This window comes from Anolis sagrei, chromosome 5 (assembly GCF_037176765.1).
Source record: "Anolis sagrei isolate rAnoSag1 chromosome 5, rAnoSag1.mat, whole genome shotgun sequence".
Classification (NCBI taxonomy): Eukaryota; Metazoa; Chordata; class Lepidosauria; order Squamata; family Dactyloidae; genus Anolis; species Anolis sagrei.
This window is the reverse complement of record NC_090025.1, coordinates 111947137-111972343: the sequence shown is the minus strand read 5'-3', so window position 1 is coordinate 111972343 and position 25207 is coordinate 111947137. Positions and strand designations below refer to the sequence as shown.

Here is a 25207-nt window from a genome sequence, read left to right as displayed (position 1 = left end):
AGTCATAGGGAGGAGGGAGCAAGCTTGTTTTCTGCTGCCCTGGAGACTATGACATGGAACAATGGTTTCAAACTACAAGAAAGGAGATTCCATCTGAACATTAGGAAGAACTTCCTGACTGTAACAGCTCTTCAGTGGTGGAACTCTGCCCCAGAGTGTGGTGGAGGCTCCTTCTTTGGAGGCTTTTATACAGAAGTGGGATGGCCATCTGTCGGGGGTGCTTTGAATGCAATAGTCCTTCTTCTTGGCAGGGGGTTGGTCTGGATGGCCCATGTGCTGACTTCCAACTCTATGATTCTATGATTCATTGAGTCTAGGACACCATCAATTGTCAGATACCCCCTAATTTCAGTACCAACAACAACAAAATGCATAATAAACCTGCGATTCCAAGAGGTGAATTTAATAGGAAGAAAGTGTGTATTTCAAAGAAATACAGTAATATACATCCCCTACGATAACTTTTGTAGACCTAGCAGGAGGTAAATACCTCCTTAAGTATCAACATTCCCATATTTGAGGTACATACATTTTACTCAATCTATATTTTCCCTGCAAAATGTACATTCAGAATCTGCCTTCAGACAAATTACTATACCAAACTGATCCTGTTTGAATTCCTCATTGTGCTTGCCTTCCTGCTGATTTGAGTCTAAAACAGACATTCAGTTCCAAGCTTCTGGGAGATTGATCCCTTCCTGATTATTATCCCTGTATGTCCCAGGGGGCTGGAAACAGGGAACCCAATGTAGCATTAAAACAACAAATATCGCCAAGGGTTTTCTGATAACTGCATGTCTGGATCCGGGATGCTTGTTTGTTTTAAGAAATACAGAATTGCAGTTTGAGATTTGCTTCCCAGCTGAGGGAAAATATAACTAGTAGATCATACAACAGGATTTATGTGTGCTTTGTTTTGCTGGAGAAGTTAAAACCATGAGGTAAAAAATTCCCTTTGTGGTGTTAAGCTTCTAATCCTTAATTACTTGGCTAGCAAGGTGGCAAACTGAAAATCCATTGGCGGTATGAAGACATAAGAGTATCTCCACAGACACTTCCATTTTCCTTGGAATTCTTAATAGCAGGAACTTTATAAGCCAGCTCCTTTTCTAACTGAAGCAGTATCTTTTCATTTGGCAGGGCAATTTTTAGCTTAATCGGGAATGGGCAACTTGCAGCCTCCGGGTATAATCCAGACCCCTGAACCTTTACCAAAATTTTATCTAGGTGTGCCATATGTGTGTGTGAAAGAAAGAGAAGGAGAGAGATGGGGGTGGGATCAGAACTTAATACATAATTTAGCAAAATGTTACTATGGTGGTACGGCTGTACCAGGAGCTCCAAACTCTCTTTCGTTCTTTGAGTGTTTGCATGTGCTTGTTCTGGCCATGCATTTTGCAGTTGGGTGGTTCCTACTAGGCTGCAGTCATGGGGCTAACCACCTTTCTATCATCGTTAAGTTTTAGTTCCGCCCTTTTTTCTGGGTTCAGGAGGGAAAGGGAATCATTTTAGTTCAGTCTTACAGTTGGAAGCTCAGCTACAGGATGTAGAGAAGCTTTGTTTTTTATAAAGTCCGGGGAAAAACTTTGGCTGGAGAATTTACAGCCTCACAGCTTTAAGAACAGTCCATAAAGAAAAGCTTTTAAGAGAAACAGCTTTGCAGCACAACCCTTGTTGGGGTTGGAGAAACGGACCTACAACTTTCGTGGGAAAAATCCTAAGGACTCCAGCTCGAAATTCTTCAGAGCCTTGGCTGGTAGGTCTACTCGGGTACCCAAGAAGCAATTTGGAGCCAGGAGTAGGGCCCACACCAGCAAAGCCTAGAAAGCAGATTGCCCAAAGAGGGGTCAAAAAGGGTTTTTCTCATAAAGGAAATAAATAGTTCTCCAAGCAAGCTGCCTGTTCCTTGTGGATAAGCAAGCCACCAGTTGATTCAAAGCCTTGAAGTATTTGTTTGATTTGTTGAAGATCCAAGATTGTTTGTTGAAGACCTAAGCAATGATAAAGAACTTTGTTAAACCTTTAAGCTTCTAAACACTTTGTATAGGAAAACCCATAGGGCCTCTCATTTGAGCCCCCCCCCCCCCCCAGCTTCCCGCTGGGCACAAAGAGCATGTCCTGTTCAAAAGCCAATTGCTATAGGCCCAGAGCGCAACAGCACAGTTACAGCTTCTTTTGTCTTCAGATTTTGCAAATAAAAGGGAGTTGTATTCAAGGTGGCAGCTTGGAGCATTCTATTGACAACTTTAAAAAGTAATCAGTATACCTTAGGCCTTTTCACATCATACAATTATAACACAATTATAACAAAGCAGCCAGGCTCCTTACTGGAGCAAATTATAGGGAGCATGCAACACCCCTATTACACAGCTTCATTGGCTGCCGATAAGTTGCTGATCAAATTCAAGGTGCAGGTTATGACCTATAAAGCCCTAAATGGTTTGGGTCCCACCTATCTTCGTGATTGCATCTCCTTCTATGAACTCTTCAGATCTTCTGGGGAGGCCCTCCGTTCACTCCCACCACCATCACAAGTATGGTTGGTGGGGATGAGAGAGATGGCTTTCTCAGTGGTGGCCCCCTGCCTCTGGAATGCCCCTCCAAGGGACATAAGACAGACCCCCATCCCTCCCCTCCTTTTGTAAGAGCTTGAAGACCTGGTGGTTTCAATAAGCCTTTGAGAATGACTAATTCTAGCCCAGCCCCAAACATTGTTGAATATGGCCTTACACTTCCTACCTATTACCCCAGTCATCTGTCTAATAGGCCCTGGAAATGAGCAGCCACATGCACGTAACTGCTATTGCTGTTAGCCTGTTATAGCACTATACTTAATTCCCAGTCCCCTCATATTTTGAGTTTGCACTAGCCTCGGCCCAGCATTTTAATTGCTCTGAACAGGCAGGATTATTTTTAATATATATGTGTAATTGTGATAATTCAATGTTTATGTTCTGTCACTCCTTTCCGCCTGTCACCAAGGAGGCTGTCCAGACCTTGAATCGGTGTCTAGCTGCTGTGTCGGACTGGATGAGAGCTAACAAATTGAAATTGAATCCAGACAAGACAGAGGTCCTACTGGTCAGTCGGAAGGCCGAGCAGGGTATAGGGTTACAGCCTGTGCTGGATGGGGTTACACTCCCCCTGAAGACGCAGGTTCGCAGCTTGGGAGTGATCCTGGACTCGCCGCTGAGCCTGGAACCCCAGGTCTCGGCGGTGGCCGGGAGAGCTTTTGCGCAATTAAAACTTGTGCACCAGTTGCGCCCGTACCTTGGGAAATCTGATCTGGCCACGGTGGTCCACGCTCTTGTTACATCCCGGATAGACTACTGCAACGCGCTCTACGTGGGGTTGCCCTTGAAGACTGTTCGGAAACTCCAACTAGTCCAGCGTACGGCAGCCAGATTGCTCACCGGAGCGACATACAGGGAGCATACCACCCCCCTGTTGTGCCAGCTCCACTGGCTGCCGGTTCAATTCCGAGCACAATTCAAGGTGCTGGTCTTAACCTACAAAACCCTATACGGTTCTGGTCCAGTGTATCTGTCCGAACGTATCTCCCTCTACGTCCCACCTCGGAGTTTGAGATCATCTGGGGAGGCCCTGCTCTCGACCCCACCACTCTCACAAGTGAGGCTGGTGGGGACGAGAAGCAGAGCCTTCTCAGTGGTGGCCCCCCACCTGTGGAATTCACTCCCGGGGGAAATCAGAACAGCACTAACCCTCCTCTCCTTCAGGAGGAGGGTGAAGACATGGCTGTGGAACCAGGCCTTTGGGCAACCAGGCAATTAGACAATGACAACCAAATAAGACAATCAGATGTGTAAGATCGGCAGGATTGTCGAAATGGAACCAAAACAGATCTTTGAGTTAATTGTACACTGATGGGTAGGAGGAAGATCCAGGTTTGTATTGTTTTTACTGATTTTATCATTTTACTGATTTTATTGGATAATGTTGAATTGTGGGAATTTGTACTGTTATATTTTTTGTGATGATTGTTTGTGTAGCAGGCGTCTAAGTGCGCCTTGCAGCTGTAAGCCGCCCTGGGTCCCCTTCGGGGTGAGAAGGGCGGGGTACAAGAACCCCAAATAAATAAAATAAATAAATATGTTGTTTTGTTAATTTTGTTATGCTGTTTACTCTGTATATTTTGATAATGTTGCTTGGAAACCACCTTAAGTCCCCCTCGGGGAGATAGAGTGGTATATAAATAAAGTTTGTATTATTATTATTATTATTATTATTATTATTATTATTATTATGAGCAATGAAAAGATAAATGCAATTAGGATTTACATCATGTGTAAAGACATATAGAAGTTCTGACAGCTAAATGAAACTATCCTATAGAGATCTATCCATGTTTAAAAACCAGAGAAATGCCAGAAATTAAAAAAAAAGGGGGGGGGGGTGATGAACATCTTCAGCTCTCTTCAATGAATCTATCCTTTTTTGACCTCTTCATGCCCTAGTAAAGTAATATCAGTGGTTACACAGTGAAATCATGAGATGATTCCATTATCAATGAACAGTTACTGCTGCCACCACCGCCACAACATTCTTTGCCTAATATATTTCCTGAAGAAATATTAGCATGAAAACCTTTAATACTTTGTATAAAAGGTTCTCATATTGATTTCTGAACAGTTGTGGTACATCCCAAGCAGTTATGTAAATATCAAATTGCTTTCCTCTTGTTTTAGATTGCAACCAGCCATGACCTGTCATGTCAAATGTCAGATTTTACTTCAGCTTTCCAAGGGGACTTCTATGAGTACACTCAGATCTTCTCATATGGAAACAAAATTCTATCTTCACTCTAAATTTATTACCAGATTTTTTTCAGATGATACTTATGAGTATAACATACAATCAACAGAATAATTCCTTATATCCACATGACCCTATCCTAACAGAGGACTTTAGAACTTAATAAACGATCTTTATTTATCCCAGAAACATCTATCAACTGACATTAAGCCGATGCTTGTGAATATCAGTAAACAAAGGATGTTAAAAAGAATTTATAACATTACTAAGAACAGCACTGAGTATTGCAAAGCCCGAACTCTTTCCTCAGTTGTAAGTCCTGGCAAAAAATACCAATGCCTACTTTCACTTTTGGTACAACAAAGATAGGGGAAATGGCATGACCTCTTTGTGAGAAGCACAATATTGCCATATTATAATTGTTAATACTTTGCAGGCCCATGTCTTGACAAATGTTACACGGGGCACATTTATACTAATCACTTAATCACTTAGCTGCCTTTTCCCTATGCTACTCTGCTGCTGAGTATGCATGCCCAGTGTGGAACACATCTCACCACGCTAAAACAGTGGATGTGGCTCTTAATGAGACATGCCATATTATCATGGGGTGTCTGCGCCCTACACCACTGGAGAAACTATACTGTCTAGCCCAGTGCTTCTCAACCTGGGGTCCCCAGGTGTTTTTGGCCTTCAACTCCCATAAATCCTAACAGCTGGTAAACTAGCTGGGATTTCTGGGAGTCGTTGGCCAAAGCACCTGGGGACCCATAGGTTGAGAACCACTGGTCTAACCGGTATTGCACCACCTGACATCCGCCGGGAAGTAGCAGCCAATAGTGAAAGGACTAAGGCAGTGACATCTCCAGCTCATCCCTCGTTTGGGTATCAGCCAGCACGACAATGACTTAAATCAAGAAATAGTTTTCTAAGATCTACAGAGACACTCGCTGGAACACCCCAGCAAGCAAAAATCCAAAAGTGGCAGGCTCAAGCCCAGAACCTCAATCAATGGCTGATACCAAATGAGAGACTCCCCCCTGGGAACACAGAAGACTGGGCAGCTTGGAAGGCGCTGAACAGACTGCACTCTGGCACAACGAGATGCAGAGCCAACCTTCAGAAATGGGGCCACAAAGTGGAATCCATGAAATGCGAGTGTGGAGAAGAGCAAACCACTGACCACCTGCAACATGAGCCCTGCTACATGCACAATGGAGGACCTTCTTGCAGCAACACCAGAGACACTCCAAGTGGCCAGATACTGGCCAAAGGACATTTAATCAACTACCAAGCTTGCAAACTTTGTGTTTTGTCTGTATGTCTGTTTGTTTGTTTTGTTAAAAATGTAATACAAATGTCTGGTTGCTCCTGACATGATAAATAAATAAATAAATAAATAAGTTTAAAGGGTCAGCAAATCAGTTCAGTGGTGGACAAACAATGCACGGAGCGGACTTAGTTTAACAAGGGCGAAAACTGATGAATGTGGACTTGAGCTGCATTCATCAGTTGCAGGTTGTTCCAAATTCTCTCCCAGAATCCAGAGCTAACTGTGACTTTGAGCTCATGTAAACAGTTGAGCAGATTCTGAGACAGACCTGTCTGCAATGGTTTATACAGTAGGCCTGGGTAACAACGGAAAAATTTGTTTCTAAAATCGATTCTTTTTTGGGGGGTTTTTGCGTTTCGATATTTAAAAGAATTCTGAATTTTTTTTAAAAAAAGTTCAATATTTACGAAATTTCGTAAATGGTAAAAAATTACAAAACAATAACGAAACAATAACGAAACAATAACGAATTGATTTGTTAATGGCGGACGCGACCGCGCAATACGCTAAAAAACCTCCAAATGGGACAGGGGGATTTTTTGAAGCTTCCCTCTCCCTCTGTTGTTGACTGTTGGTGTGATATTATAATTTTTTTCACTAATTAAACAAAAAACAACTATAAAACTTGCCCCAGACATGCGGAAATAATAACGAAACGACCTCAAACCAATAACGAAACGAATACATAACGAAATATGAAGCATTTACGAAACGAATTGAAAAATTCATTTCGTTTTTAAGTTGCTCCAGAATGGTTCGTTATCGCTTCGTTAACAAAAAAAATAACGAATTTTTAACGAATTACGAATTAACAAAACGAAACCGCCCAGCCCTATTATATAGACATCCTGTGTTCCACCCGAGTGACATGGGTTGAGCTGGTCACTCATTGCTTGAGTGATATTGACCAAAACAGTGAGGCAAAAGGGAAAGGTTCAGTTCCAGAATAATTAAAAATGCCAGTTCCCCACTGTAAAAGCTATAATCAATAAATGTTGGGGTTTTTAATCCAGCAAACAAAAGTAGAAAGTTGAAAAACTTCCATATAAAAGCTTATAAACTAACCACAATTCCCTGTGATGCTCTTACTTCAAGGAACTATAGATAGTTTTAACAGTGAATTGTGAGAGCAAACCAGGATTTTAGTGCAGCTGGAGCTATAGATTGATTTTCAGACCAACAATGATTCTTGAGATACAACATAATATGTGTCCTCCATAGTTCAAAATGTATGGTGGAAACTCTCAAACCCCCATCAGGTGAAAAAAGGAGGAGGGGAAAGGGCCAAGGCTCATCACATCTTGTGCTCCTAGCAGAAAGTCACAAATCCCTGTTATGTCTGAACTGAGCCTGCAAGTTAATTTTGCATTGTGTGAATAGTTTAAATGACCATAGGGATAAGTGACCAATTGTGCAGTCTTAAAGCAAGTGTTGACTTTTTCTTTAATACCAGCATAAGTGTGGATGTGCATGTCTTTTAGTACATTGGGCTGGCAAAGAATATTAATCACTCATTTAATTCAAAGGGTATTTATTGATCCTTTTCTCCTCATTTGATATTTTTTGACATTTTATAACACTCAATATTGATTTATACAAAATTCGTAGCCTGCTTTATTCACTTGCCATTTGCAGTTTTCTTTCCTAATAAGTATAACAGGCCTGCATACTCAATCTGTTAAGATCTTGAGGCTCTGCTCTCAAAGAAATGACAATCTGGCAATATGAAATGTGAAATTCAGTGAGAAGCTTAGAAGTCACAGGCTAGGTGGGGGGCGGGGGGAACGGGATGGGACTGCTGTCTGATGGCTTTACAAGAAACACAGAAAAAAAGGACTTCCTGTTGGCAAAAGGCAGCTGGATAGAGGCAGGAAAAATGCAACTCAGATTTAATCATCTGGATACCACACTCCAATAAAGGCAAATTATTTCTAGGGAGCAAGCTAAAAATTTCCAACAGAGAAATCTTGTGTAGGCAACAGCAAACATGCCCAGTAACTATAATACATACCTGTGTAGAAGTTGACCTCACATATAATTTGAGGACAGCCGTTGGGGCCACATTATGGATTTGATATGATCCATGGATAGGTTGAGTCATTCCACAGAGAAAGAAAAATACTAGTGCCACTTCAGGGGGCCAGCTGTCTCTGGCCGACATAGCAGCCATTTTACCAGATCTTTCGGCACTCTACTCAGAAAAGATCCAGCATTAGCTCTTATCAAAAGAGACCTATCCCCTTCTCTGAATACTGTGAAGAAAGGTGAGAGCATAGTCTGTCCTGTGAGACCCTAAAAGAAGTGCTGATCCTCCTATCTCTTGGTGTTTCTTTGAGGATTCTCTTCAAAAAACCATCATTTCCCACTGTCACTTCCCCACCCAATTCTTTTAGGTTCTTCTGGGACCGAGCTCTCACCTTTCACTGCTGTGTTCAGAGAAAATAGTTGTTCTTTTTAAAAAAAGAGTTAAGGTAAAATTGACCCAAAGTTATGGGTTGATTTTATGACTAAAATTTCTAGATTTATACATGAGAATATAGGGTAGGGGTTCTCAAACCGTTTAAGCAGAAGGCCAGTTCACAGTCCCTCAGACTGTTGGAGGAGTGGGGGGGGGGGGGGGTCAGGCTATATTTTGAAAAAAAAATGAACATATTCCTATGCGTATTGCACGCATCTTATTTGTAGTGCCAAAAAAAAACCCATAAAAGAGCAATACAATATTTAAAATGAAGAACAATTTTAACCAACGTAAACTGAGAAGTGTGAACCTTCTTTTGGGAAATGAGATAATCAAGATAATAAGGATTGTTGATGTTATTTGTTTCAGACTTAGGGCAACCCTAAGTCTAAATTTAGGGTAGGTGAATTACCTTGCAGGGCTGCATCTGGCCCATGGGCCTTAGATTGGGGACACCTGATATAGGGTATATAACACATCTACTACAATAGAAGGTTACCAAGGGAAAGAAACTATTGTACACATTTTCTTTGATACATTGGTGCTCCTTACAGTCACTATATACATTAATGTGTCCTTTTTTTATTAAATCTGATCCAATTACACATTTATTGGAGGGAAGTCCTATTGGATTTAGTGAGTGGTATTTCCAGGTACATGTGAATGAAGTTGCAGGGTTTCCCTGCTTTGTTTCAAATTAATTAAACACCTGGTAAGATCTGGATTTTAGGTAAGATTTGGGTCTTTCCCAGTGTGGACCCTCTGTGGATTGGACCCTGGGACCGTGTCACATGAACCCTGGGCCCAGTTCACACAGCCATCACAATTTTTGGGCTCCAGGAGCCCGAAAAACTGAGAGGGAACCCACCCCTTCTCCCCCCCAAACCCCAAAATTAGTCTGTAAAATAAAAGAAAAAAAATACCTGGCTGACTTTATGTTCTTCCTCAAGCCAGGAGGGTGTGAAGAGTAACATAATGGCAGCCAGGTAAGTCTTATTTTATTTTAAGAGTTAATTTTAGGGGGCTTCAGAGTGGCTGCATGTTATCCTGATAATAATCAAGATGGAATGTAACCACTCTTCCCAGGAAAGCCCAGGTTTTTGAAGTGCTGTAGGGACTAAAACATGTGCCAAAGTAGGTTTTTTAAGTCGCTAAAATGTGGGTTTTACTCCTGTCTGGAAGCACCCACAGTCAGTCCTCCTCATTTGCCCATGTTTTGAGACAAAAGAGCCCCATAAATGTGAAAAAGGATGAATAAATAAATTTCTGCCTTTTTACTTGACAGAACATCTCTCTAGGAATGTCTTAAGTCTTCCACAGAAAGCTGATGACAGAATCACATTGAAGAACCCTAGAGATTTCTAGAAAGGTGTTTTTTCTAGAAATTTCTAGATCCTTCAACATGATTGGTGGACATTGCAGTGAAGGACCTAGACATTCTTAAAGAGAGCATTTTAAATCATATCCATGAACAATCAAATTTGCAGAAGTCAAAACTGCAAATACATAGGAACAAATGTACCAGAGCAGGTGTCCCTCCCTCTGAACAAATCAACATCTTCAGTGCAAAAGAAATTCTTTATGAAAGACCTGTTTGTGATAGAGATGTAAAGCGCAGTGAAAGTATATTTTTACATGCAGATCAACTGCCATCATTTTTGGACTTTCTTTGTGATTTATAGACTAAATGATCTATATCTAGGCAGTGCAATATGAATCCTTATAGTTCTCCATACAAAAGAAAATGATCACCATTTCCACATGTAATGTCTTTGACAAAATTTTCACATAGTATTTTATTTTAGAGATTTCTCAGCAAGAAATGCAAAATAATAAGACACACAAAAACTTCTCCTGTACAGATCTATCCATAAAAAAGTGGACAAAGACCAGAGTCATACAAAGTCTGTCTGTACATAACCATAAGAAGCTCAAGTTTCCTTTCCTTGAAATTTTGTCTGAGCCTATATGATTACTGTACTAGAGTTGGAAACCCAGCTTTGTTTGAAAAATTAACCTGCAGAGTAAAGCAATTACAGGACCCTTTTTTAAAAAAAACATATGAGGAATATAGTTTATTTTTACCTCATTTAATGCATATAGATTTAAAAATATTTTATATGAATACATAAAAGATTGTATATAACAATGTATTCCATATTTTGCATGCATAAAATACATATTACACAATATATTAATAAATATCTTTTAAAACATGTATAAAATATTTTATATAAAAATACAATACTTGTCAGTATGAAATGTCAACTTCATTTATGCATATGTAGTTTGAACATATTTTATGTGAAAACATAAAATGTTCCACATAAAGTGTATTCCAAAACGTGTTTGTGTGTATATACAACACGTAATTTCTATTTTATATAAAATATTTAAACAAATTTTAAAGATGTCTGCAATGCTAAATAAAGTTTTATACAAAAGTAGAAAACATTTCAGTATGTAATGCCAGCTACACTCCCATACATAATGTCAAGGATATAACAATATATTAAACAAAACCTGGGTATGTAATAGCTTTCCCATTAAATAATATTGGTATTTCCTTTGTGAAGAATTTGATATTTTCATAAATATTCTGAGCTCTTGCACACAATGATAAAAATGGTAGTTAGTGCAAATCACATATTCTATTTTTTCAAGATACCTAGAGTATATCTAGATGGGATAGTTGCATGACTCAGTTTACATAATTCCCTAGAAGTCCTGGTGGCAGGATTAGAAGGCTATTACCTCCACGTGAGGCTGGGATTTTTATTGTCCTGGTAGACTTCTAAGCAGATCATGATGATCATGTAAAGAATCTGCAAACTGAAATGTGGGTTCTCACGAGCCTTCTCTATTTGAAAACCCAGCAATATGCAGAGTTAAACATGTTCATCTGGTCTAAACTTCTTGGCAGAAGACTTCTAGAGTTGTTTTTATACACTTTTCAAGAATTCTCCTGCCAGGAAGTTTAGAGACCAGATGAACATGTTTAACTGTAGCAGTAGACTGTGGGCCCTTCTACACTTAGCTAAAACCTAGGAGGAAGCAGGTTAAAATAACCTGCTTCCTTTTGGGTTTCATTCCCCACACTCTCCCACAACCCTGGGTATTCCCCCGAGGGATGAATAGAAATCCTGGTTCACTCTAGATTCGTCTGGACTAACCTGAGGCATCATTTGGATGCCTCAGGCTAACCTGAAACCCATCATGGCTTTTGGGCTTGTGTAGAAGGGCCCTGTGTCAAGCATGTACATTTCGGCAACTTTCATGTTTGTGCATCATGCACATGAACACATGTGCATGTAAGTGATGCATGAAACCTCTTTAGCTGCATAAGAGTAGATTTAATTTGCAGAAAGTAAGTGACACCTTTGAATGGTAGAAATTGCAGTTTCTATTCATATGAGCGTTTTAATGTGTTTTCTTTGCTTCAGGCTCTGACATTCCAAAATAATGCAAACACTCTGTGAGGTTATTTTAAAAAAGGTTTTCTGATTTCTATCAATAAATGTTTTCATATCCCTCCAGTTTATACTTAATTTACACAACTCCATTAGTGATGGGGGTAGTCAGAGAGGAAGGGAGGGAGGTGAATGAATGAGAAAGAGAATTACATACAAATAATCAAAGTCTAGTGGAATGTTTAAAGAATTGCTGCATTCTCTGATTCCGACTTGAATTTTCCCATTTTATTTAGCGTGCCAATTTAAGTTTAGATACCCTTGGTTCAATAAGGCTATGTTGGTGTTTTTCACTCTACAGGAACTTCCCAGGAAGTTGAAACCATTACCTACTTCTTGATTACTATTGCTGTTTAGCTTGCTTAAAATATGCAAGGTGCACCCAGGAACACAACCCAGGGGTATTGTTAGCATGCATCTTATGGATCTGTAAAGGGCCATGGAGTGGCTTCAAGAGGTCCGTGAGCCAGGCACAAAAAAGCAAACATTTTTTTCCTTTAGTTTCTTTATCATTACCTTTAAAATTGTGTTTCAATGTAATTTGCTGAGGAGGGAATCCATATCTTTAAACTGATTCTTAAAGGGGTCTGTAATGTATTGTAAAAGTAGCACTGATGAAATCTAACAACTGTCCCTTCATAATAATGGGCAACTTCTCTCAAAGTCGATCCAAATGGATACAGCAATTTAGAGCAACATTGGCGAATGCTTGAATGGTGTGTGTATATGTTGTGTTTACACATAATTCTTAATTAGTGGAAATTCTAAATGAGAAAAAATATGACCTTTTTTTCTAGTAGCCCTGAAACACTATTACCTGGTGATCCCTAGTAAGAAATAGTAGTGGTTGCTGACCACTCTCTATTTTTTCTGTTGTGCATGAGCAAGGCTGTGATATGAGGAGGGTCAGCCTCTTTTCTTTTCTCATATTCTTCTTTCTTTTCTTTGTTACCCTCTTTTTCTTTTTACCTAGAATGCTGCTATAGTACTGACATCCATCATTATGCTGGAGAAAACTATATTTTCCAGGACTGGCCATGCTTGTAATACCATTCAAAGGTTTTGAAGGATGGAGAAATGAGACCTTTCTATATTCTGTCAGATTTGGCAGATAACTGCATGGCTGAGGATAGGAGAGAGGAATTTTTTCTGTCTTGGATTAAAGGCATTAACATTTAAGGTGGGGTGGGGTGGGGGAACAGAATGCTAGTGATGATCACCTCCATATTGAAGATGAGTCTAAAAAGTCACAGAGGGTCAGAAGTATCCACCTCTGTAACATCAGTAGTTTTCATCATGGTAGATTACATTCATCTGCATGTGTAAAGTAAGGGGATTAGGATCAACCTATCCTACCAAGTCGCTTGACTCCACTCTTTGGCCCTGTTCTGTCATATAAATGTCTGAATGACATGGGCAGCCCTATCAAGAAGCAAAATGAAGTAGGCATACTGAAGGACATGGATCTGTATATGCCATGGGACTTTCTTTGGTGTGTAGGGTGTACCTTCTTGTCCTTTGCTTCAGGCACAACAATATTTTAGGCTGGCCCCATTCAATGGTAAATCACCTGAACTCATGGAGAGTTCTCCATGTAAGATAAGTGAGAGCCCTGGTCATGCAGGCTTCCAGTCATGTTGCTGAATTTTCATAAGCACACTTGACTTCTGTTCAACCATTGCCAAATGCACAAAAGTGAGAACTAAGACAGAGGTGGCTGTGTGACATCTTTGGTAGGTCTAGTTTATTTGTTCCTGCTTTCATTCTATAGCTTTCATGTGGAAATAATAACATCTAAAGAAGACCTAACACAGTGCCATGATTCACTCAGAGCCCAGGGCTGTGAACCTAAGGTAACATATTTAGGATGCTTCTGCACTTAGTCACATAATCTGGAGTAAACTGTTCTGCAGCTACCCTGAATACAATACAGGATCATCCTTGGAGTCCATTTGGTGATCCAGCTGGACTGAGAGTATATTGAGGCTGATGCTGGCACTACCTTTGTTTTGCTAGTCAAAACAACTCCCTGGCAGAGCCTTGTTTGTGGAATCGCTTCTGATAAGTTAACAACAGGACACACAGCCATGTGACCAGTCGAAGCAACATTGCCAGCAAGACTATTCAAAGGAGCTGTTTCTAGCCAGCAGTATGGCAGTGAGTTTTTTGGAAATGTCAACAGTGGTTTAAGCCAAATTTAGCCCAATCCAGCTGCCCACACTACAAAAGCACCAGGATCATTTTGGAGCTTCTGCTGTGAAACCAGTCATACATCATATGGACCTTTTTCAGCAGTTGCAAGGTGAGTCTACTTTATTTAGTCTATGTAGACACAACCCACTGGCAACAAAGATCTGCCTAGTCAAAGCCATGGTATTTCCTGTAGTAACCTATGGATGTGAGAGCTGGACCTTAGGGAAGGCTGAGCGAAGGAAGATCGATGCTTTTGAGCTGTGGTGTTGGAGGAAAGTGCTGAGAGTGCCTTGGACTGCGAGAAGATCCAACCAGTCCATCCTCCAGGAAATAAAGCCAGGCTGCTCACTGGAGGGAAGGATACTAGAGACAAAGTTGAAGTACTTTGGCCACATCATGAGGAGACAGGAAAGCTTAGAGAAGACAATTATGCTGGGGAAAGTGGAAGGTAAAAGGAAGAGGGGCCGACCAAGGGCAAGATGGATGGATGGCATCCTTGAAGTGACTGGACTGACCTTGAAGGAGCTGGGGGTGGTGACAGCCGACAGGGAGATCTGGCGTGGGCTGGTCCATGAGGTCACGAAGAGTCGGAGACGACTGAACGAATGAACAACAAGACACAACCCTGGCATATCATTGATATTTGTTGGACTTTCATGCGAATAAACACTTGTCAGGCATTGATGTCACTGAAAGGGCTTTTAATATGTAAACAAATACATGCATATACAATTTGGTGTCAGCTGTGCCCAGAATGTTCTTTTGTCATTAGATTGATTAATATTTCCACATTGATATTTTATTTTTACTTTTTTATCTGTAATGTAGCTTATCTCGTAATAAGGTTCTTTAACAATGAGGAATATGGAATATGAAAGGCATGCCACTTACAAAAATAGTGCTGCCAAGGTAATATACCTGGAAAATTAGTATTGCAACCAGTGACTTTTCTGCATTCTAGCCATTGCTTGTTTTGTGTGTCTCTTTGTGTCAAGAAGGGAAAGTATGGATTCTTCCTGTGTTCATATTGGTTTACCACTTGCTCTCCTGATCTAAAAATAAAGTGCCCCATATGTGTTTCAGACTATCATGTTCATTCTTCCTCTTATTATGCAACATGAGATCTAAAGTCAAACAGTGTTCTCTGGAGAAATTTTGTTTTAGACCACACAATCTGCTATTTTAGCAACCTCTTTATTTATTTAAAGTTGTGCCTGGTTGGGACGTATGTGGTATTACTCAGAAACAAAGCTCCTGAAGAACTGAGAGCATAGATTTTTAAAAAATAAATAATCCCTACTATATGTATAGAGCAGGGGCCCTCAAACTTTTTAAACAGAAGGCCAGGTCATAGTCCCTCAAACTGCTGGAGGGCTGGATTATAATTTGGAAAAAAATTGAATGAATTCCTATGCACATATCTGTAGTGCCAAAAAAAAAAAAACCACTTCAAAACAATACAATAATTAAAATGAAGAAATTTTTTAACAAATATAAACTTATTAGTATTTCAATGGGAAGTGTGGGTTTGCTTTTGGCTGATGAGATAGGATAGTTGTTGTGTGCTTTCAAGTTGTTTCAGATTTAGGTTTACCCTGAGCGAGGGCCGGGTAAATGACCTTGGAGGGCCGTATCTGGCCCCCAGTCCTTAGTTTGAGGACCTCTGGTATAGAGCATGCAAAGAGGTCTTGTAGCACCTGGAGACTAACTGAGAGAATAAAGTGGGCAGTGCAAGCAGGCTTTCTCAGATGCATGGGTTGAAATAACTAGGAACAGACCTTTATAGACTGTGTGTGAATAGCCATAGAAATGCAAAACTTGAGGGCATAGTGATGAGGATTAACAATGGTCATTGAGGGATAAGGGCAGAAGAGAAGATGTTGCCTAAAGGCCAGATGAGTAGATAATTGTATGACTGGCAAATGAGTTATTGGAATATAATCTGATGCTGGCTGGGAACCCCAGAAAGGAGTTGTGATGGGGGGGGGGGGTCCTCATGAGGCTGGGGTGTTTCCTAGTGTTATAAAATGTGTAGCCTAGCACTCACTATTGATGGATTGGCATTTGTAGATACCTTCCAGACCTGCTCTTTCTATTTTGAATCTTCTTTGTAGTTTGTGTGTGTGTTCAAGGACAGCTTTTCTGAGGTTAGAAATGGAATCCCTAAGAAAATAGTAATGTTCTACAACTGGTTTTTTCTCTTTTCTAATGCCTAATGTCTTATGTTTTTCCATTTATCATCTAGCACAGAGACTGGCCAGTTTGCCCAATGTGCTGAAAGGCATTGTTGACAGAGGATTGTTTATATCACATTAGGGAATGAATAAGTGTCAGTATCTTTAATATTGTGGGTGATGTCATTAGGTCCTGTGATGACATTTCCCAAGTAGATCTATGAGAACAGTGGCACCTGGATTTGAGGCAAGGTTTTGTACCTGTCTCTGCATCCATGTTGTGTATTCCCTATAAATAAGTAACTGTTAGAGATTGGGGGACTATCTGTAAGCACGAGGCCTGCTTGTGTAGAGTAGTTTCAGTACCATCACAATGTTTTGACCTTTTTATACACAAATAGGTGATTGTACTTCTGGACATCTCAAAAGATGACATGACTCATTGGATAATGTGATGATGCTCAATAAAGTCAAAGGCAGTTTGAAAGGGGAATGCCATATTACTGGTAGATAGGCTCAATCAAAGAAACCACAGACCTGAGTTTGTAGGACTTGTCAATAACAGGGTTTCTTGGATTTCTCTCATTTATAGGATTGCTATAAATTGAAGCTGATTTGACAGGTCAAAAAAAGTACAATAAGAACAATCAAGTTAGCTTCCTAAAAATGAGATCATCTTAAGTCTGGAGCATAGAAGGTGAAGAGCAGCTTTATGCACTGCACAGCTGTCTACAATAACTGTCCACAGAAGATTCACTTCTGCTTAGGGATAATTCACTGTTTGCATGACACATATTTGCAGTGCCAAGGGTGTGTGCCTCCCAGTGGATTTGGTGAAGTGGGAAGAGAAAACATGTCTCTGAAGATACATACAGATGTGTGCTAGTCTACTAAGATTTTGAGGCAAATCTTTACAGAATTTCAGGAGACTGGTGAACTTATTTTCAGAATGTCCGTATCTCTTTATTAATTCAGACATTTAGCACACCAAATGATATAACTTTGAAATGAATATTTGCATAAATCCCCTTGCTTAGGAAGGGTGATGAAGATGATATCTATGAATCATTTTACTATTATTCTTTGAAGACACAAGTTACCACAATATATATGATCCTAAAGGAAATTTGGTTGAATTTTTTTTCTGATTTAATCTTTCCCAGTTTCATCAAAACCAAATCTCTGAATCATGCTTTGAATGTTTCTTTACTACTCTTATCTGGAATGGCACCCTTACTATGCATAATCATGTGGTTGAAATCTCTTGTTTACTGACACATTTTACTTTATCCCTTTATTATGTACTTCAGCTTTATCTTGCCTTTTCTGTAAATACTGTCTAAAGTTCCTCATTATAGGAACTTTAGACAGCATTTACAGAAATTCTCAGAGGTTAGTAGGCTGCATTATCACACAAAGGAATATTGGAGAGTCACAAAGCACCTTGTTTATCTCTCCCCATCGAAAAACTAAACCTTTTGCATGCCACCATTCCCTCTAGGCCAAGCATGGGCAAACTAAGGCCAGCAGGTTGGGCATGGCCCTCTGGGTACATATGCCCCCAACTTCTGCACATAATGAAGCGGTGGCCCACCACATCTTTATGCAGAAAGGACAAGGGAAGAAGGCATGTGGTGGCTGGGAGCCCACTGGAGTGCTCCCATCCCACTGCAAACCTTTCTCGCATCCTCCTCCCGGCATAAGGACAGTTTGAGCAGCCCTGTCCTTATGCCAGGAGGAGCGGCAGGTGGCAGGCGAGGCACCTCCAAAGCCCCCTCAGCCCCCGTCTGTCTTTTCCTTTTCCTTGCATCAAGATGTGATGCAGCTCCATTCTGATGCCTGGAGAGGTCTGGTCCAGGGGAGGAGACAAGCAGGGGTTGAAGGACCTCCAAAGTCCCCTCAGCCCCACCTGCCCTTCCCTTCTCCCAGAGTCAGGACGAGGTGTGGCCCTGTCCTGATGGTGAGGGAAGCCTGCTCCAGGGGAGGAGAAAAGCACAGGCTGAAGGAGCTCCAAAGCCCCCATGGACCCCACCTCGCTCTCCCATCTCCCAGCATCAGGACGAGGTGCAGTCCCATCCTGATGTGAGGAGAAGCCTGGTCCAGGGGAGGAGACAAGTAGGGGTCAAAGGAGCTCCAAAGCCCCCTCAGCCCCCGACCGTTTCCCTTCTCCCAGAGTCAGGGTGATTCAAGGCCTGATCCTGATGCTGGCAGAAGGGAGAGGCAAGCAGAGGCCAAGATAGTGCCAAAGACTCACCCTCCTCCCAGTGTAAGGATGGGTGTGCAGCCTCATCCTTATGCTGGGAGGAAAGTCAGAGGGTGATCCGCCCCTGGCCATGCCCCTCCCACCCTTGGTCCTGACCCCTGTCCTGCCCTCTCCTGGGTTTGCCCCAGCTCCACCCATCCTGGAACCACCACAGTCCTACCCCAACTCTGCCTCCACCCAGGCCCACTCTACCCTCCCTCCTGGTCCGGCCCTACCTCCTGGCCCCACAATGCAGTCCCAGGGCAAAAAAAGTTTGTCCATGCCTGCTCTAGGCAGTGATGGTGACTTTTCCATCATGTTTCAAGCTGTCCAGCAATGGCAGAGCCCTGGTTCAACTGTGATACTGATACTGTCCAGTAATGGCAGAACCCTGGTTCAACTGGAATGATGTGTTAGGGCACATTTACTTGGAGCACTAGTGTCATTTTCAAACCAGTATTAAAGAAAGTAGTTTTCTTGTGTGGTTGATTACGTAGGAAATCCTGGAACCGATTTGAAGTCTGGATAATGATTATACAAACCTAGCCTCGAACCTATTCCAGAATCTACAGTATCTGTGGCTTGATAGCCACAGAAAATGTTTTTTATTCCCTCCCCACTGGAATGTGTGCACCAGTGGAGAACTTCAGGTGTCTGCAAGGTGATTTGCATTTCACTCTGGATGTGGTTTGTATTGGAGCATGCTGGTGCATGTTAAAGGCTTCCATGTTGTACCTCACTCCCCTCGAGCTGCAAGGAGAGGTAATAAATGTATTATTATTATGTCTTTTGGACTTTCCCCTGGCTTCGCTTATATCATTTTAAAGTCTATAAACTATGCTGCAGTGCATTTTCATGGTGTGCATTGCCTAGCCACCGTATTTTGAAATTAGCTTGAAGCTGTATTAAATGGTTGGTATAGATGAGGCCTGACAGGAGTGAGGATACAATCAGGTATGAATTTGCCACCCATGTGGCAGTTGATCTAGTAGTTGCCCCTGCAGTACACAGTATGTATGGTTTGTGATGTGAAGAACTGAATTTGAAAAACCAATCAGTTTAAATCATTGATACAACCACTAGGGGGGAAAGTTGAATTTAAATTGCTTTCAAATTGAGTTGTCAACTTTCTAATTAATATATTACCCTAATAAGAATGCATACTAAGGGGCTGCTACAACAGTGAAACTTACTGGTTTGGAAGCAAAATCTACTACTCACAATACAATCAAAAACATCTGGCCATGTAGCCAATATAACTTTTTGAGCTTCAGATACTAGATTAATCTACAAAGAATTTTTATTTGCTTTATATTGGGGATTTAAATCTTTGATAATTCAATTCTCAAAGGAAGGAATAAGTAGGTTTAGCAGTTTTCTTCTTGTTGCAAGAAAGTTGTTGGAAAATGCACGGGCTTCAAAGACTATTAGCAATTTGAGACTTCTGTGCAAATTTTGCACCTGGTACTTTTTACACTTCGTTTTCTTTGCAAAAATGTCCTGAATGGTGAAGATTCTCCTCAGTCAAAGATTTTCCTAATACATGGCAAGCACATTTTTTACTACTTTGAAAATATTTTTAATATTCTTTCCATCTTTACTGTATACATATGAAAAAATACTAAGCAAGGTCATCTACTGGAAGATAAAATTTGTAGACTTTTTTCAAAAGCAAGGGAAGAATTATGTAAAGGATGGAGTTTATCATCCACCGCTTCAGCTCTTTTGCTACCTAAAAGAAGACCAGACCTTGTGTCAATGAACACAACTAGACATGCTTTTAATTCCTTTAGTCACCATGTGCATTGCAGCCACTATTGATATTAGAGAGATATATACTCAGATTTTTTTCTATTTGGCAATCTGTTGGGGATTCAATCTTAAGCGAGAATATAGGTTGTGCAGTTGGCCCTCTGTCTACCTCATCAGATGGGCTACTTTGCCCATTGTATGCCACTTGCTCTCCCCTTTCAGGATAGAATCCATTTCATGACACATGTGTACTTCCAGCCGGGCTCTGTCGGGAAAGGGGAGAGCTAGTGCCGTATGCCACTACTCCGGCAACACGGGAGGCTTCCTGTGTTGCCTTCAGGACAATGGGGGGGGGGTGATGTTTCCCCCTGTGATATGGGATAAGTTGCATAATGTGGGGCGCGGAGTGACAGGTTTTCCAGACCCCCCCCCCCCCGGATCCCATGGATTCATGTGTGATTAATCCATGGGCCTTTGTGATGAGATCCTATATCTCTGTTCTGAATCCACGGATTCAACCAACCACAACTAGAAAGTATTCAAAAATTTTTCAAAAAGTAATCATTTCCCCACATGCTGAACACTTCATTTATGTCTAGGAATACCCTGCTGTAACCTCCCACCATTTTACATATCCTCACGTTATTTTCACTTATTTGAGTTATTCACTATTTCACATAAGAGATATCATTTTATTATACAATTGCATTTAGTGGGGCTTGATCATCCATTCATTTTGCTCTCTGTGGGGGTGATGGAAGCAAACCCCTATGAACAAAGAGGCCCCGTAGTAATCAGTTTATCTGCAATACCAGATTACATGTTAGTCCAGAGACATTTATCAATGCAGGATTTTAAACAATGAAACAACACATTTTAAAACTAAAAGTTCTTAGAAGTCATGGTTACGATACCTGTGCACTCACATCTCCTCTGAGTTTTGGGTTCTTTGGTGGGGAAAAGTATGTCCTTTCTGTCCTTAGTAGTGTAGTGTAAAGGCAAAAGGGGAGTGTTTAAAAGTGTAGTGATTAGCTCCCTTCTCCTCCCACCCAATAGATATGAATGGCACGCATTCACATATTTGAGAAAAATGAAGATTTGATAAGGAAAATAGGAGAGATGAAAGATAATAATAATAATAATAATAATAATAATAATAATAATAATCTTTATTTGTAACCCGTCCTATCCTCCCAAGGGGACTCAGGGTGACTATTACCAGCAGTTGATGACTCCAATCACCAAGAATCACATCTGGATATTGAACAACATATTAAGTGTTTGCTTTAAGAACCATGTACGAACATAAGATTCCTATATGCCCATTCTTGTTTCGACAGGCTTTTGATCTTTGATATGTTGTTTAATTTGTGTTAGATTTTAGTTTGTTCTTGTTAGCCGCTCTGAGCCCTAGGGGAGTGGTGGCATATAAGTTTGAAATATAATAATAATAATAATAATAATAATAATAATAATAATAATCCTGTAGTTACTGGTAGTATCTTGATTTTCCTCAAAATAGTTATTCCTTCCTCGATTATTCAATGTTGTATTTTATAATAGCATTTACTAAGAACACAGAGCAGGGGAAATGTGTTGAAAATATTTTGTTAACATCACTTTTTATCTGCCCAGCCCCCTTTTGTGCATTTAATTAGGGCTCTTTTATTTGCCCCAGTGCTTTTTCTACAGCCTAAGCTATTGTGGAGCCTTATTCTTTGCACTTCCTGGACCTCTCTGCACATCTTAGAATATATCAGTACTTTTGAAAAAAGTAATTTGATTCTCCCCCACAAAGCAGGTTCTTCCTATCAATCCCCCCCATCTTGTGGCATGACATTTTCTTCATGACAGTCTGCCTCTGAACTGCACTTGCTGCTGCGGTGGTTAAAAGGCTTACAAAGAGAGTCTAACAGCCAGTGGCCAATCGAGATTGTGCAAGCCACATCTGCTATGGATGAAACACGCACGAGGGAGAATAAGGACTTGGAGGAAGACTGGATAAAAGGGCTGCGGCGGGAACCTAGCTGGCAGGTCAGTGATATAAAGGTGTCTGTGAATGCTTGAAAGTGCCTTATTATGTCTTAAGTGGCAGTAATCTCTAAACTTTGTAGGCTAAAGTAGAAATGAAAAACGTTAAGTTGATTTGCAGCTCAGCAGTTTATGAAAGCAGATTCGCAGGGAATCAGTGATCATTATGCTTTCATTGTCTTGGAAAGAATGGTTAGGCGATTCCAAATCTTTTTAGTTCAAATTACAGGAGGAAAAAAAGAGAAGCAGGGCTTCGTAAATCCGTAGACATTTCTAAATTTATGCTTCCCTTAATAATGGTACTTACATTAACAAGCTGCAGGTGTGCACTGCACTATTAAAGGAAATGCGTGGGTCTCTCTCTCTCTCTGTCTCTTTCTCTCTCTCTCACACATCAAATGTAAGTTTATTTCATTAGAAAAACAAAATGCAACACCTGCCAGCCTACTGTTTCCACCATGTCACAGTAATTTGCAACAAGGATTTTTCTGTTTTGCTTTGCTTCAACTTCATTAAATGATTTTGACCCCCTTCTTGTAATGCCTGATATACATGCCTGCTTTATTATGCAGGGCTAATAGTGGGTATGCATGCATGCATTTCCTCCTGAAGGCAAAAGCAGTTTTCATTAAGGTGAGCATTGCATGGCAATAGTGTTTACACTCTGCAATACCTGTTTCAAATTTGCAGAATTAGATATTTCCATTTCATAAGCCGATAAATGAAATCCTCCGCTAAGCACCACTGAGTGGCTTTGATTGCTCTTTACATTCCCTCCTACACAGCATCTCTGCACTTTTTTCTGCTCTGCTGCATTTTAATTAGACAATCAACAATATTGAAGAGATATGTCACAACGGCAGTTTCTTCCTTCTCTTGACACTCCTCACAATCTGTGTATTTGGGGATGCCGTTGTTAAACACGTTTTGATAAAGTACTAATGTGATCTGCTTCTGTCATGTGAAACTGCTCAAAAGTGCAAGCTAAAAAAGATTTACCATGCACCAAGAAATACTTTCTTCCCTATGACAAGAAAAAAGATCATTCTAAAATTCACTAGATTTCTCTTTATTTCATGTTGGGAAAAAGAACCATAACTGTAATCTGTACTACTGCAGTATGACCTTGGTTATCCTGAGGACATCCAATACTTTGGAAATGATTAAGGATTCAGGAGCAGAACTTCTGTTTATATAGTGGAACACTGGGAACTACTGGGTAGATTTTAATAACTAAGGTAGTTTGAAAAATCAAAAGCTGAAGAATTGCCATTTGAGCTTACATTTTAAACAGATATACCTTTGCATTTTGAAGCCCTCTCCTGAAGGTGAAAAACGTGTTACAATCAGATCATTATTGAAAGAGTCTTGATAAATTAGTCTACATTTAGACCAAATTTAGACATTGCTGGTGTAGTGTAATCACTCACCCATAACATTCCCATCATTGCTATGATATAAAAGAGAAACGGAATATATATATTATAAATCCTCTTTTTTAAATGTCAAGTTGCATTAGATGTACGCAGTCTCTTGCTTTTAAATCCATGGGGTTTAAAATACACGAGGGCCAAACTGGAAATGCTTAAATGGCATGTACAATGTGATTCAGCTATTCCATGTGATTTGGACATTTTGGAGGAGCATAGAAAAGCGGAAATCACATCACACTGAAGAATATATAACTCAATCTTATAACATATATGCAAATGTTTACTCAGATCAAACATCTTTCTGCATCAAGTGTAAGCAAATATCAGGCTTGATATATCTTCTACATTTTCTTACAAACCTGAAACTTTCCAGATAGAATATACCATGTAGACTTTTGTATAAGCCAACCTCATGTATAAATTGAGGGCAGGTTTAGGGGCAAAAATTATGGATTTTGATATGGCTCATGGATAAGTCCATGGAGAACGGGAAGCACTAGGAGCACTAGGATCACTTCAGGTGGCTACACATATTTTATTTATTTATTTAGGATATTTTTATCCTGCCTTTTTTTTGCAACGTGGACCCAAGGCGGCTTACAAACCAAATACAAACAATTCAAATTCTGCAACCAGGAGAACAATATAGATAAAACCATAATAAATCAGCAATCAGTAAAATTCCACATTTCTGTTAAAATCATAACCTACTCCCCCACCTCTCCCTCTTCTATCCTGATCATAAAATCCCCAACTACTACCATAGAATCATAGAATCATAGAATCAAAGAGTTGGAAGAGACCTCATGGGCCATCCAGTCCAACCCCCTGCCAAGAAGCAGGAATATTGCATTCAAATCACCCCTGACAAATGGCCATCCAGCCTCTGCTTAAAAGCTTCCAAAGAAGGAGCCTCCACCACACTCCGGGGCAGAGAGTTCCACTGCTGAACGGCTCTCACAGTCAGGAAGTTCTTCCTAATGTTCAGATGGAATCTCCTCTCTTGTAGTTTGAAGCCATTGTTCCGCATCCTAGTCTCCAAGGAAGCAGAAAACAAGCTTGCTCCCTCCTCCCTGTGGCTTCCTCTCACATATTTATACATGGCTATCATATCTCCTCTCAGCCTTCTCTTCTTCAGGCTAAACATGCCCAGTTCCCTAAGTCGCTCCTCGTAGGGCTTGTTCTCCAGACCCTTGATCATTTTAGTCGCCCTCCTCTGGACACATTCCAGCTTGTCAATATCTCTCTTGAATTGTGGTGCCCAGAATTGGACACAGTATTCCAGATGTGATCTAACCAAAGCAGAATAGAGGGGTAGCATTACTTCCTTAGATCTAGACACTATGCT

At 40.6% G+C, this 25207-nt stretch overlaps 1 protein-coding gene across 3 annotated transcripts in view; it reads left to right on the top strand.

Moving 5' to 3' along the window:
• Positions 1 to 25207, top strand: part of PPARGC1A (PPARG coactivator 1 alpha) — a 722162-nt gene that overhangs the window by 352463 nt on the left and 344492 nt on the right. The window contains exon 1 of one of the 3 annotated variants that reach the window (XM_060777880.2): positions 22328 to 22429. The exons of the other annotated variants lie outside the window; for them this stretch is intronic. Within the exon in view, the coding sequence (XP_060633863.2) occupies positions 22349 to 22429 (81 nt within the window). The 5' untranslated portion in view covers positions 22328 to 22348. Of the gene's footprint in view, positions 1 to 22327; positions 22430 to 25207 lie in introns of those variants that run through there. 3 annotated transcript variants of the gene reach the window in all.